This window comes from Rhinoderma darwinii, chromosome 11, assembly GCF_050947455.1.
Source record: "Rhinoderma darwinii isolate aRhiDar2 chromosome 11, aRhiDar2.hap1, whole genome shotgun sequence".
Taxonomy (NCBI): domain Eukaryota; kingdom Metazoa; phylum Chordata; class Amphibia; order Anura; family Rhinodermatidae; genus Rhinoderma; species Rhinoderma darwinii.
Genome location: NC_134697.1, coordinates 87,303,879 through 87,318,841, shown reverse-complemented (window position 1 = coordinate 87,318,841; position 14,963 = coordinate 87,303,879). Strand labels below are relative to the sequence as shown.

Sequence of the window (14,963 nt, the reverse complement as noted above, 5' to 3'; positions counted from 1 at the left end):
CGTCGGCGCTTGCTGGGCTCTGTGCAGCGCCGACGTGAATTCACGGTGGGTGTTAAAAGCGCGATCCGGGTGTCTCAGAGTAGCGCTGACGCCCGGATCGCGCTGTTAACCCCTGCCTCTGCTCCCAGAGACATGATCGGGACCTGATTGGTTCATGTCCCGATCATGTGATCGCAGGGAAAGTTTGTTGCAGCAACGAACTGGAAACTTTGTTACTATGACAAACTGGAAAGTTTGTTGCTACAACAAACATTCCCGGGGACCGATTGCGGGTGCTGCAGTCGGTTATAAGGCAAAACCGGAGGCTATACAACAGCCCCCGGGTCTGCCATGCACAGCAGCCTATGAGAACCAGCCGGAGGCCGGTCCTCATAAGCTTCCTGTCAGTGTGACTCTCAGCGTCATACTGACAGTTTATAATACGTTACACTAACTAGGTAGTGTAATGTATTATAGCAGCGATCAGTACTGCAGGTCTTCAAGTAAAAAAACAAGTAATAAAAATGTTTTATAAAAGTGTAAAAACAAGTTATAAGTTACAAAAACAAAAAATGCTTTTTCCCCTATAATAAGCCTTTTATTATAGGAAACAAATTAAAATGTTAAAAAAAAAAGTACACATATTTGGTATCACCGCGTTCGTAACGACCCAAACTATAAAACCATAATATTATTTTTCCCGCATGGAATCCCGCATCAACCCTCCCAAAATATAGAATAAAAAGTGATCAGAGTCGCATGTACCCCAAAATAGTACCAATAAAAACTAAAACCCGTCCCACAAGAAACAAGCCCTTACACAGCTTTTTTGACTGAAAAATAAAAAAGTTATGGCTCTCAGAATATGGTGACAGAAAATAAATAATTTTATCGAAAAGGGATTTTATTGCGCAAACGCCACCAAAAAAATAAAACACGATATACATCTTGTATCGCCGTAATCGTACCGACCCACAGAATAAAGTAAAATGTCATTTATAGCGCATGGTGAACACTGTAAAAAAAAAAAAAAAGACAAAAAACATTGTCAGAGTTCATGTTTTTTTGTCACTTTGGGGTGTCAGTGGAAAATGTTAATTTTCACTTTGCACCATCTGCTGCGCTTTAACACCTTCGCGCACCATGACTTAATAGCATGTCGTGGTGCGGAGGTTATATTTGGAGCGGGTTCATGCGTCGTAATATTCTGCAGGTGTCAGCTGTGCATTACGCTCGTTCCAGTCCCCTAAAGGGACTAATAAAATGTGTAAAAAAAAAAAAAAAAAGTTATTGTTAGTGAAAAAATATATAATATATTTAAAGTCCCAAAAATCCCGCTTTCCCATGTTTCCTCTAAAGTAATGTAAAAAATAAACAAAATTGGTATCGCTGCGTCCGTAAAAGTCAGAACTATTACAATATACCATTATTTAACTCGCACTGGGAACGCCGTAAAAAATAAAGCATTTAAAACGCCAAAATAGCAGTTTTTTTGGTCACCTTAGCTTTTAAAAAAATTTCAAAACTACAGCTCGTCCCGCAAAAAATAAGCCCTCACACCGCTCAATCGACAAAAAAATAAAAAAAAACTGATGCCTCCCGGAATGCGGTAAAACAAAACGTTGTTTTTTTAACAAACAGTTTTTACTTTGTAAAAGTAGTAAAATATAAAAAAAACGGTGTCCATTTGGTATCACCGTAATCGTATTAAGTCTCAGAAAAGATGTAAGTTGTTTTTACCGCACGGTGAAAGCCGTAAAAACGAAACCCAAAAACCAATGGAGGAATCACAGCTTTTTCCAATTTCAGCCTGCAAAGAATTTTATTTTCAGTTTCCCAGTACATGAAATGGTACTTTAAATGGTGTCACTAGAACCTACAATTCCTCCCGCAAAAAATAAGCCCTCACACCACTCTACTGACGGAAAAATAAAAAAGTTATGGCTCTTGGAAAGCGGGGAGGGAAAAACTAAAATGTAAAAGCAAAAAATGGATCACTCCTGAATGGGTTAATTTCTACTGAAAAAGCATTTATGACCACACGTGGGGTATTGCCGTACTCGGGAGAAATTGCTTTACAAATGTTGGGGTGCTTTTTCTCCTTTATCCTTTGTGAAAATGAAAAAATGCAACATTTTTGTGGAAAAAATTTTGATATTCATTTTCACTGCCTAATTCTAATAAATTCTGCAAAAGACCCGTGGAGTCTAAATGCAAACTATACCCCTAGATAGATTCCTTAAGTGGCGTAGTTTCCCAAATGGGGTCAGTTTTGGGGTGTTTCCCCTGTTTTCGTACCTCAGGGGCTATTGCTGTAATCAGGACAAATTGCTTTACAAATTTTGGGGTGCGTTTTCTCCTTTATTCATTATAAAAATTAAACATTTCTATGTTTTTTCAGAAAGACAGTGAAAATGGAAATCTTTTTTTAATTCCACTAAATTCAGCAAAAAAACTGTGGGGTCAAAATGCTAACTGTACCCCTAGAAAAATTCCTTCAGGGGTGTAGTCTCCAAAATGGGGTCACTTTTGGGGGGTTTCCACTGTTTTGCTCCCTCCAGGGCGTTGCAAGCGTGACATGGCACTGAAAACCAATCCAGCAAAATCTGCGCTCCAAAATCCAAATGGTGCTCCTTCCCTTCTGAGCTCTGCCGTGGGTCCAAACAGCAATTTAGTACCACATATAGGGTATTGCTGTAATCAGGAGAAGTAGCTTTGCAAGTTTTGGGGTGCTTTTTATTCTTTATTCCTTGCAAATATTATTTTTTTTAAATATTTTTTCAGAAAAAAAGTAGATTTTCACTTTCACAGGCAAACTCCAATAAATATAGCAGAAGACCTGAAGGGGTCAAGATATTAACTATACCCCTAGATAAATTCCTTGAGGGGTGTCGTTTCCAAAACAGTGTCACTTTTGGGGGATTTCCACTGTTTAGGTACCACAAGACCTCTTCAAACCTGACATGGTGCCTAAAATATATTCTAAAAAAAAGGAAGCCCCAAAATCCTCTAGGTGCTCCTTTGCTTCGGAGGCCTGTGTTTCAGTCCATTACCACACTAGGGCCACATGTGGGATATTTCTAAAAACTGCAAAATCTGGGCAATAAATATTGAGTTGCGTTTCTCTGGTAAAACCTTCTGTGTTATAGAAGAAAATGTATTACAAAGGAATTTCAGCAAAAAAAATAACATTTGTAGATTTCCCCTCTACTTTGCTTTAATTCCTGTGACACGTCTAAAGGGTTAAGGAACTTTCTGAATGCTGTTTTGAATACTTTGAGGGGTGCAGTTTTTAATATGGGGTGATTTATGGGATCTAACCAGTACATAAGGCCCTCAAAGCCACTTCAGAACTGAACTGGTCCTTGAAAAATAGCCTTTTGAAATTTTCTTGAAAATGTGAGAAATTGCTGCTAAAGTTCTAAGCCTTGTAACGTCCTAGAAAAACAAAATAATGTTCAAAAAACGATGCAAATATAGAGTAGACATATGGAATATGTGAAATAGTAATACCACACAAAATAGTTACTATCTGGGGGCGTGGCTTGGATGCCGAATAGAGCGGTCGCATCTCCTTGAGCTCCGCTCTGAGATCTCTAAGCTACGACCTTAGCGACGTAACATACCACCGGATTGTCAGTCCTATTACCTTCGACAGCACGGTAACATGATGACCCGGACGAAGTCTTCGAAAACGGGACCCAAGTGTCTCACAGACTTCTTCTCCGCGAAGGAGAACAAGCATGGCGGCGAGGCATCTTCCACGGCCAGCATCCCGCCCGCCTCTGCTCCCTCGCATGAGGGAGATTTGGATGACAACCCCTCCAGGATGACAACCAAGGGTGAGTCTGTGCCCTGTGGGGACGGGGAATCAGAATCGCCTAACGTAGCTTCCATGGGGAAAGGACGCTTTGCTGCACTAACAAATATCCCCACATCTAAAATGGCGTCATCCCCTCATGTATCAGAGGAGTTCCCCCCCCCCCCCCAGTCCTGCAGGCCTTACAGCTGCCCAAGTTCCCTGTGTGGAGGATATGTTTCCACATTCTGTGGCCATAGAGGATATACCCTCATCGGATGAAGCTGCTTCAGAAGCTTTTATAAAAAATGTGGTATTAGCCCTCAGGGGTTCCTTTCACAGCGATTTATTGGGGTTCTCCACGAAGCTCTCTAACGCTATCGACGACTTGGGAGACCGAGTAGACCACGTGGAGTCAAAAATGAGTGAACTCACTAATGCACATAACGATATAGTGGACGCCCATGTGTCTTTGGAGGAAGAAACGCAAGCTTTAAAATATAAGTTGGCTGACTTAGAAGATCGCAACAGACGGAATAATGTCAAATTTAGAGGAATTCCGGAGTCGGTTAAACCTTACCGCATACTTGCAGCAACTTATTAAGGATGTGTTACCTACTTCCAAACCTGCGGATCTTATCATAGATAGAGCCCATAGGCTCCCTAAGCCTAAATCTATTTCTGCTGATTTACCACGGGATGTGATTGCAAGGATCCACTTTTATCATACCAAAGATTCCCTCATGTCTGCTTCACGATGATTGCCGGCTCTACCTGTACCTTATGAGAAGATACACATATATCTCTCCCAAACAACCCTGCAAGCTAGGAGGAAATTTCTGCCTCTTACATTGGCGCTGAGGAAGAACGACGTGGGATACAGATGGGGATTTCCTACCAAATTACTGGTGTATAAGAATGGAGTCCTGCATACCATGGCGGACGTAGAGGAAGGATCGGCCCTGCTTCATAAATGGGGACTTGCACCTATTTCAACCGCTGTGGTTCCTGCTAGAAGGTCCCCCTCGAGACTTTCGCCGGAGTGGATTGGGAAATCTCGTCCTTGATCTTTTCTGGGGTATTGGCTGATAAATGGAGGTCGTGATGGTGTCCAAGTAGACTCTTTCCCCACTTGTCTTTGGTGACTCTCAGCCAGGACGTCTGGCGGAGTTACTTTTTCACTACGTGATGTATTTCTTGCTACAGTTTCTCAGTTTCTACTTTCCTTCCCTGTCCTTCTTCCTTGAAATTGCTGTTCTACGATTATTGTCATATGTGCCCGGCGCGTTATGTTCAGACCCTAGCCAGGCCCGAATATGGTTTTTGGTACATATAGAGTACTTTACATGTATTATTCATGGCGGTTAAATTTGTATCTCTGAACACCAGGGGGCTTAATTCTCCCTTTAAGAGAGCTTCGGTATGGAAGGATGCTTTGGCTTCCAACTCTGACATAATCTGTTTACAAGAGACGCATTTTGCCAAGTCCCATTGTCCCAAATTTACCCATCATAAATTTCCGTTAATTTACTCGTCTAATGCTGATAAGAAAAGGGCGGGAGTGTTGATAGCCTTTAAGGACACAGTGTCCTTTCAACTGCAGTCTTCTGTTATTGATGAGCGGGGGAGATTTTTGATCCTGGTAGGTCTGCTTAACAACTGTCCCATCACTATTGCTAATATTTATGCTCCTAACGCGTCACAAATACGCTTCCTCAACAAGACTATGCGCAAAGTTCGCAAAATTATGCAAGGGAAGCTTATAGTATGTGGAGATTTCAACATAATCCCGGACGCCAAATGGGATTCTACTAATCAGGATAGAAGGTTCCCCCCCCCCCCCCCCCGACTCTAACCCCATGGTTACTTAAGGAAGATTTATATGACACGTTTAGATGTATGAATTCCTCTTCTAGAGAATTCACCTTTTATTCCACAAGACACCGCTCATTTTCCAGAATAGACCTTTTCTTGGTGGACAGGAACTCTATACCAGGGATTAAAGCTTCTGAGATAGGGCAAATAACTTGGTCAGATCACGCTCCCTCATATCTCCTTCTCTCTTTAGGGCCCGCCCCCTCACCAAGAGCCTCATGGTGGATCAATAATTTTCTTATCAGTCTTCCCAAATATAAGGAGAAAATCTCCTCCCAATTGCAGGAATATTTTCTTTTGAATGGATCCCCAGACCTAAGCCCATTCACTCTATGGAATGCACATAAAGCGGTTATGCGGGGGTTCTTGATACAACAAGGGGCGCAATACAAAAAATTTAAAATGGCCGCTTTTACATCCTTACTGTCTGATATGCGTTCTGTGGAACAAGAACTCCAACTAACTCAATCTCCCTCCCTGCATGACAAACTCATGACCCTTAGAAGGAATTTGCAGGCCCTCCTCATAGATGAATTCGATAAAAAGATTGCTGCCTTAAGATTAAACTACTACACTTCCTATAATAAATCCAGTAAACTGATGGCGCGTAAAATGAAACAACGTCATCTAAAAACTAAAACCACACATCTAGTCGCACTAACAGACGGGTCTAGGATCTCTAACCCCCAAACTATAGCGGACCAATTCAGCTCTTACTATTCTAAACTATACAACCTGAAGTCCGATCCCCAAACTCCACAACCCTCAGATAGGGATATCCAAACCTTTTTAGAATCGGTTCAGTTGCCATCTATATCTCCGGACCAACTATCTAGTTTAAACGCCCCTGTATCTCTTTTAGAAGTGTCTATAATTATTAATTTATCTAAAACCAACAAATCTCCTGGTGGTCCAGATGGGTTCTCCAACGAATACTACAGAACCTTTAACACCATTCTCGCTCCCCATCTAACTGCAGTCTTTGATAAAGCAATGTCGGAGGGAAGTATGCCCCAAGAAATGCTGGAAGCCACGATAGTGATGATCCCTGAACCTGGGAAATCCCCTACAACCCCGGCCAATTTTAGACCCATCTTCCTTCTTAACTGTGACACTAAATTATACGCCAAACTTCTAGCCACCCGCTTATTAGACATTCTGCCCACGTTAGTACATTCCGACCAATATTAGCCGAGTTCCCATATCAATGGGAAAACTCTTCCATTCCTTATCTGGGAATACAAATCAACTATCCTTTGTCCCGACTTCCCAAAATCAATTTTGAACCTCTTATAGCTTCCCTACAGAAAGAATTGGATCAAATTGCTTCACACGAACCCTCATGGCTAGGACGCAACGTGTGCTATAAGATGTTCATACTACCCAAAATATTATACTACCTACGCACACTGCCAATCCCTATACCGCACATATGGCTTTCTAAGTTCCAGAAGCAACTTCAGAACTTTCTGTGGGGGGGGGGGAGCCTCGGATAGCAACGTCCCTCTTGATGAAGCGGAAACATAGAGGTGGTCTGGGAGTACCTAGTCTCTTATCTTACCATAGAGCATTAGTAATTAAACAATCTGAAAAATGGTTTACTTCCTCTTCTGGAGTTAGCTGGCCATCGATTGAATACCATTTAATAGGAGGTCAACCTCTATCTACGGTACTGATGGCCTATGCCTTGAGACCTGACCTTCCTCTTCCCAATATCCCCACAATTAGGGTTGCAGTACAATGTTGGCTTCATTTCATCGCACAGCCTGCTGGAATTCCTGGGAGTGGTGCGATTCAGATACCGATAGGGGTGCTTGAAATACTGATTCCCAACTTAGGAATCAAACATTGGCCGATGAAAGGCATCCATTTTGTTTCTGACCTATTCTTGGGGAAAGATATTAAGCCCTTTGCCAACATTCTGGAACAGTTTATGATCTCGGATAGAGATATTTATAGGTATAATCAGATTAAATCTTACTTAACGGCTTAGCCTCTGACAGGGCTTCAGGTACCCCTATCAACTAGTGCACTTCTTTCTGGGTCTGGTTGGGGAGTTGGAACTCTTACGGCTAGAATATATGATGCAATGAATGGGGATGTGGAGACTTCTAGGCGAGCACACTTCTTGAACTGGGAGAGAGACATGGGTAAATCTTTCTCTCTGGCACAATGGGAAGCAGCGATTAAATGGACTTTGAAATCATCAGTTTGTATGAACCTCTTGGAAGTTTTCCATAAGGTTCTGTTACGATGGTACTATACTCCGGCCAAATTGGCGAAGATATATCCTCAAACTTCTAACCTATGTTGGCGTAACTGCGGCCAAGAGGGCTCGATATATCATATATTTTGGGGATGTCCCCGCCTGGTGACCTTCTGGACCAACATTTTTCAGTTACTCTCAGAGGTTATGGGGATTCCTATTCTCCAAGACCCAGGGTTAGCATTGCTATCTCTAGAGATAGAAAAGATCCCACCTGTTTCTCGACGCCTAGTGTGCCATGTTCTGCTCACAATGAAGCTGCTGATAGCTAAGGCCTGGAAGTCTCCAACATCACCTACACGTGAAGAGGTGGTGGCCAGGGTGTCAACACATTGTGTATATGAACGCATTTTTTACCTTAGACAACATAGATATGCTTCTTATATTGCCTTTTGGAATCCCTGGATAATATATCATAAAGTGGATGTGGAGATGACACAGATTTCAGCAATTCCCCCCCCCCCCCCTCTCCTACCCCCCTGAACCTCCCCTTGTTTCTGGTTCTCTGTTGATATGATATGTGAACAAGATGGATCACTGCTGGCGACATTGTTGTAATACTTGTGTATTTTGCACTTCACTTCTGTATCAAATGTTGTTTATTTGAAAAATGTCAATAAAAATTGAATGTTAAAAAAAAAAACAATTGTTACTATCTGTTTTACAACCAGATACATTTAAAATTAGAAAAATCATAATTTTTGCAAATCTTCTCTAAATTTTGGTGTTTTTCACAAATAAGCAATAAATTTATTGACCAAATTTTTCCACTAACATAAAGTACAATATCAAAAATAGATATTGGGATGCACTCCTCAATCAATTGGCGTGGTGCTAGTAAGGTAGGGACGAGAATCCCACAATATTGAAAATATATAACCCCAGCACTCACAGAGGTACGCAAAAGATCCAGATGCAAACAAATTTAAGTTTTATTGCAACAAAAGATGGTAAAGTTGAGGTGGAAAGCGACTTGGTAAAGACGTTTCGGCCGAACCTCGGCCTTTGTCACGGTCGCTGTAAGACGATATCACTGGTATGGGTTGTCCGCCGGGAATATCCGGCGGACAACCCATACCAGTGATATCGTCTTACAGCGACCGTGACAAAGGCCGAGGTTCGGCCGAAACGTCTTTACCAAGTCGCTTTCCACCTCAACTTTACCATCTTTTGTTGCAATAAAACTTAAATTTGTTTGCATCTGGATCTTTTGCGTACCTCTGTGAGTGCTGGGGTTATATATTTTCAATAAAGTACAATATGTCACGAGAAAACAATCTCAGAATCGCTTGGATAGGCAAAAGCATTCCAGAGTTATTACCACATAAATTGACACATGTCAGATTTGAAAAAAATGTGGCTGGTCCTGAAGGCCAAAATGAGCTTGGTCCTCAAGGGGTTAAGGTTTAAAATAGGCTGGTCATTAAGTGGTTAACTGGAGATGAACAAACATTGTCGATGTGTTAAAAAATCATGGCCACTGGTGAATCTCAAAACTAACTAGCCAGTCAGGAGTGTTGTTTGAAATACATGATACAACCCCCCATCTTGAAGCACACACCTTGTGGGGGTTCATGATATCCTTAAATACCTGAATTTACAAGAGGTGTTCTTAAAGGGAATGTATCATCTATATATTTTTTTACAACCAGATCCTGAAACATAATATTTGTTTCTAATCTTATTTTTATTTTATTTTTTATGACATTTTTCTATAGATAATGACATGGAAAATAAAAATAAAAACCTCAACAAAAATTCTTAAAAAATATTTTTAACTTAAAAACTTGATTTGAACAATAGGTAATTTTCTGATGATGCATTCCCTTTAACCTGGAGTCAATACATTTTTGGGGTCCGTAAACATATATGTGGGGAAAATATTATATTTGAAGTATTTTTACATAAATACTTTACATCAATACTTTAAATTTCCAGGCGTTTTTTGACACCACTGCTTTACAATCTTGATCAAAAATTATACCTAAATGTAGACTTTATTTTTATTTGTCTTCTTGCAGTACAGAATCCTCCAGGACTGTTGTCTCCTCATAGTTTCCTTTACAAGACAATAGTTTTCTCCTTGGCCAGTCCATGGAATAATGGTAGAAACAAGATGGCCGAGAGAATAATAAACCTCTTCATGGAAGTTGTCTACCTGCTGACTGGAGACGTAAGGGACTCAAGCAACATGGAATCACGTCCATATTAAAAAAAAAAAAAAACTGAGACTTAACATGAGAAGTTAGGGACTATGGGGTATTACATCTCTCCCTTTCCCCATACACAGGATTATGCAGTAGTGCAGAGGATTTCAGGTGAGTGCTCAACCTCCACCAGTCGACCACATTTGTCAGGGGGATCCAGTAGAACTCAGATCGCCATCACCGATCCTCCTCCTCATTTATTGATACATGAGAGAAAAAACAAGATCCTAGAACTCACCAACAAGATCGTTCATCTGCTGACTGGAGAGGTGAGGACTACCGTGAATGCTGGGACATTATATAGTAACGCTATGAAGGTGTCGGGGTGATGACTGTCTCATTGTGTGTCAGGTTCCTATAAGATGTCAGGATGTCACCGTCTATTTCTCCATGGAGGAGTGGGAGTATATAGAAGGACACCAGGATCTGTACAGGGACGCCATGATGGAGAACCATCAGACCCCATCACCGGGTTTGAGGGATCTGTACAAGGACGTCATGATGGAGGACCACCGGCCCCTCACATCACCGGGTAAGCGATGCATTCTATCCAATGTGAATGGAGTCCAGATTGAAAGGAAATAATGAAGCAGTATCTTTTTTTTTTTTTTACTTTTTCCATTGATGTTCTTTAATACCGATTAGGTCGTGCAACTTTATTACAAAATGCCTTATAATAATGAAAAATATCAATATGCATAATACCCCAAATTCAGCTCTTGCGGCACCCTTTTGCCCTCTAGGAGGAAATTACTGTGAGTTGCAAAACTGTAGCCTGGTATAGTAAAAGTGCTTTTATACCTGGGCCGTAAAATCGAGTACCGATCTTCCAGACAGCTCATTGATCGGTGATCGTTTGCTCCTTTCACAAGGACCAATGATTGGTTATGTATGGGAATGAGCGATCGTTACTACGATCGTTCGTCCCCATGCATTTGCAACATGTCGGCATCACGTTTCTCTGTTTACACGGTGAGATGTGCTGCCGACAACGATGAAATTTATTGATGCATAAAAGATGCGATCAGCCGATTAGCGAGCATTTCCCCGTTCATCTGGAGCTGATCAGCAAAGTAGAAATGTTAACAGCAGCACCACCCTCTTCCTCTCACACATATTCTAAGAGCCATAACTTTTTATTTTCCCATCAATGTAGCTGTATGAGGGCTTGTTTTTTGCGGGCCGAGTTTTATTATTCAATGACACAATTTTGGGGCACATATAATTTATTGTTTATTGAGTTTTAGAACTTTTGAACTATAAAAATCCATTTAAAAAAAAAATGGAAAAATCCTTTTTGTGTCATCGACTTCTGGGAGTCATAACATTTTTCCATCGATGTAGCCGGATTATGGCTTTTTTTTTTTTGGCAGGACTTCTGGTTTTTATTGGAATGATTTTGAGGTGCATAGAACTTAATAATTATCTTTTTTATCTAATTTTATTTAGAGGGGGAATGGAAAAAAAAAAGTATATTCGCCATCAATATGTGTTTGTTCTTTTTTTTCTTTGTCTGTGTCGTCTTGTTTGTGTTTTCTTTATTCTATGGGTCGTTATAATTCTGACAATACTGTATGTTTATTTTTTTTGTTCTCTGTTAATTAACCCCTTAGTGTCTAAGCCTGTTTTGGCCTTCAGGACCAGCCCCATTTTTGCAAATCTGACATGTGTCACTTTATGTGGTAATAACTCCAGAATGCTTTTACCTATCCAAGCGATTCTGGGATTGTTTTCTCGTGACATGTTGTACTTTATGATACTGAAAAAATTTTGTCGTTAAATTCAATATTTATTTGTAAGAAACGCCAAGATTTAGAGAAAATTAGCAAAAATTAGCATTTTTCTAAATTTGAATGTATTTACTTGTAAAACAGATAGTAATACCACACAAAATATATACTAGTTTATATTTCCCATATGTCTACTTTATGTTTGCGTCGTTTTTTGAACATTCTTTTATTTTTCTAGGACGTTACAAGGCTTAGAACTTTAGCAGCAATTTCTCATATTTTCAAGAAAATTTCAAAAGGCTATTTTTTCATGGACCAGTTCAGTTCTGAAATGGCTTTGAGGGCCTTGTATATTAGAAAGTCACCATAAATCACCCCATTTTGAAAACTGCACCCATCAAAGTATTCAAAACAGCATTCACAAAGTATTTTAGCCCTTTAGGCGTTTCACAGGAATTAAAGCAAAGTAGAGGTGAAATTTACAAATTTCATTTTTTTTCTTCAAAAATTCATTTGTAATAAATTTTTTCTGTACCACAGAAGGTTTTACCCAAGAAATGCAACTCAATATTTATTGCCCAGATTCTGCAGTTTTTAGAAATACCCCACATGTGGCCCTAGCGCGGTCATTGACTGAAACACAGGCCTCAGAAGCAAAGGAGCACCTAGTGGATTTTGGGCCTCTATTTTATTAGAATATATTTTAGGTACCATGTCAGGTGTGAGGAGGCCTTGTGCTGCCAAAACAGTGGAAACACCCCAAAAGTGACCCCATTTTGGAAACTATACCCCTCAAGGAATTTTTCTAGGGGTATAGTTAGCATTTTGAACCCACAGTTTTTTTGCTAAATTTATTTGAATTAGTATGTGAAGATGAAAATCTACTTTTTTTCTGAAAAAAGGTAGCCATTTTTAATTTTTTCAAGGAATAAAGGAGAAAAAGCACCCCAACATTTGTAAAACAATTTCTCCTGATTACGTAAATACCCCATATGTGGTAATAAACTACTGTTTGGACCCACACCGGGGCTTAGAAGGGAAGGAGCGCTATTTGGCTTTTGGAGCTCAAATTTAGCTGGAATGTTTTTGGGTGTCATGTCGAATTTGCAAAGCCCCTGAGAGACCGAAACAGTGGAAGCCCCCCAAAAGTAACCCCATTTGGGAAACTACACCACTTAAGGAATCTATCTAGGGGTATAGTGAGAATTTAGGCCCCACACGTCTTTTGCAGAATTTATTAGAATTAGGCCGTGAAAATTAATATCAACATTATTTCCACTAAAATGTTGAATTTTTTCAATTTCACAAAGGATAAACGAGAAAATGCACCCCAACGTTTGTAAAGCAATTTCTCCCAAGTACGGCTATACCCCACATGTGGTCATAAATGTTTTTCCATTAGAAAGTAATTAACCCTTTACGAACTGATTCATGTTTTGCTTTTTCGTTTTTCCTCCCCGCTTTCCAAGAGCCACTACTTTTTTATTTTTCTGTCAATAGAGCGGTGTGGGGGCTTTTTTTTTGCGGGACGAGCTGTCGTTTTTATTGGTACCATTTTTTGGTACGATGCCATATCGGTGGACATAAACGGCTGTTTGGGCACGCTGTAGGGCTCAGAAGGGAGGGACGCCATTTGGCTTTTGGAGCGCATATTTTGCTTGGTAGTAGCTCTGGCGTTTTGCTGGTATTTCAGTTTATAATGTTGGGGCACATGTAGGCTGGGCAGAGAACATCAGGGGCATAATAAGAGGGTATAATAATGGGGTAAATAAATAATAATCCACAGATTTGTGGCCGGTGTCGCACTTATAAATGGTGCCCGATCTTATCTGCTTTTGGACACTCTGCACATTTTGCATCGCCATAATCTGGGAGCCGGAACTTTTTTTATTTTTTCACCACCGGAGCTGCGCGAGGGCTTATTTGTTGCGGGACAATCTGTAATTTTCATTGGTACCATTTTGGGGTACATGAGATTTTGTTGATCACTTTTTATTAAATTTTTCGGCAAGCCAGGTGACCAAAAACCATCAATTCTGACAATGATTTTTATTTCTTTTTGACGGCGTTTACCCTGGGCTATAAATGACCATTATACTTTATTCTGCGGGTCGGTACGATTACGGCGATACCATTTGTATATACGTTTTTTTATGTTTTGCAGCGTTTGAGCAATAAAATAACTTATTTAGAAAATAATGTATTTTCTGTGTCACCGTATTCTGAGAGCCATAACTTTTTTATTTTTCAGTCCAAAAAGCTGTGTAAGGGCTTGTTTTTTGCGGGACGGGTTGTAGTTTGTATCGGTACTATTTTGGCGTACATGCGACTTTTTGATCACTTTTTATTACATATTTTGTGAGGGGTGGTGACCAAAAAATAGTGATTCTGGCATTGTTTTTCGTTTATTTTTTTTGCGGCGTTCACTGTGCGGGAAAAATAATATTATAGTTTTATAGTTGGGGTCGTTACGAACGCGGTGATACCAAATATGTGTACTTTTTTTTTACGTGTTCATTTTTTTTCCTATAATGAAAGACTTATTATAGGAAAAAAAGCAGTTCTTGTTTATATCACTTATAACTTTTATTTTTACACTTTTTTTAAAACATTTTTATTCTTTTTTTTACTTTTTTCACTTGTCCCACTAGGGGACACTTAGACTTGCAGCTTTGATCGCTGCTGGAATACATTACACTACACACGTAGTGTAATGCATTTCAACTGTCATTGTGACGTGACAGTCACACTGACAGGAAGCCTACGACGAGCACCCTCGGGGTGGTCCTCATAGGCTTCTGTACATGGCAACCCGGAAGCCATTGTCTGGCGTCCGGTTGCCATGGGTACCATCGCCAGCCCCCGTGATTTCACATGGGGGCTGCCGATCGGCGATAAAGACCTTAATTGTGGCGTTCAAAATCGAGCGCCGCAATTAAGGGGTTAACTGCCGATATCAGCGGCGACAGGCCGCTGATCGGCAACGGGGAGAGCAGGGCTGACACCCTGCACAGTTAACCGCCGCTGCGGTATAGCGCCGCACGGCGGTTAACTGTCAAAGCACTGACGTAACTGTACGTCAAGGTGCGCGAACTTACTGCTCACCA

At 40.5% G+C, this 14,963-nt stretch overlaps 2 protein-coding genes across 6 annotated transcripts in view; one reads left to right on the top strand and one right to left on the bottom strand.

Annotated features, from left to right (window-relative positions):
* Positions 1-14,963, bottom strand: part of LOC142663716 (uncharacterized) — a 121,080-nt gene that overhangs the window by 70,039 nt on the left and 36,078 nt on the right. The window lies entirely within an intron of this gene.
* Positions 1-14,963, top strand: part of LOC142663729 (uncharacterized) — a 42,445-nt gene that overhangs the window by 17,227 nt on the left and 10,255 nt on the right. For all 4 annotated transcript variants that reach the window (XM_075842537.1, XM_075842536.1, XM_075842540.1 and 1 more), the window contains 3 exons: positions 9,941-10,092; positions 10,210-10,395; positions 10,478-10,658. In XM_075842537.1, the coding sequence (XP_075698652.1) occupies positions 9,941-10,092; positions 10,210-10,395; positions 10,478-10,658 (519 nt within the window). The remainder of the gene's footprint in view (positions 1-9,940; positions 10,093-10,209; positions 10,396-10,477; positions 10,659-14,963) is intronic.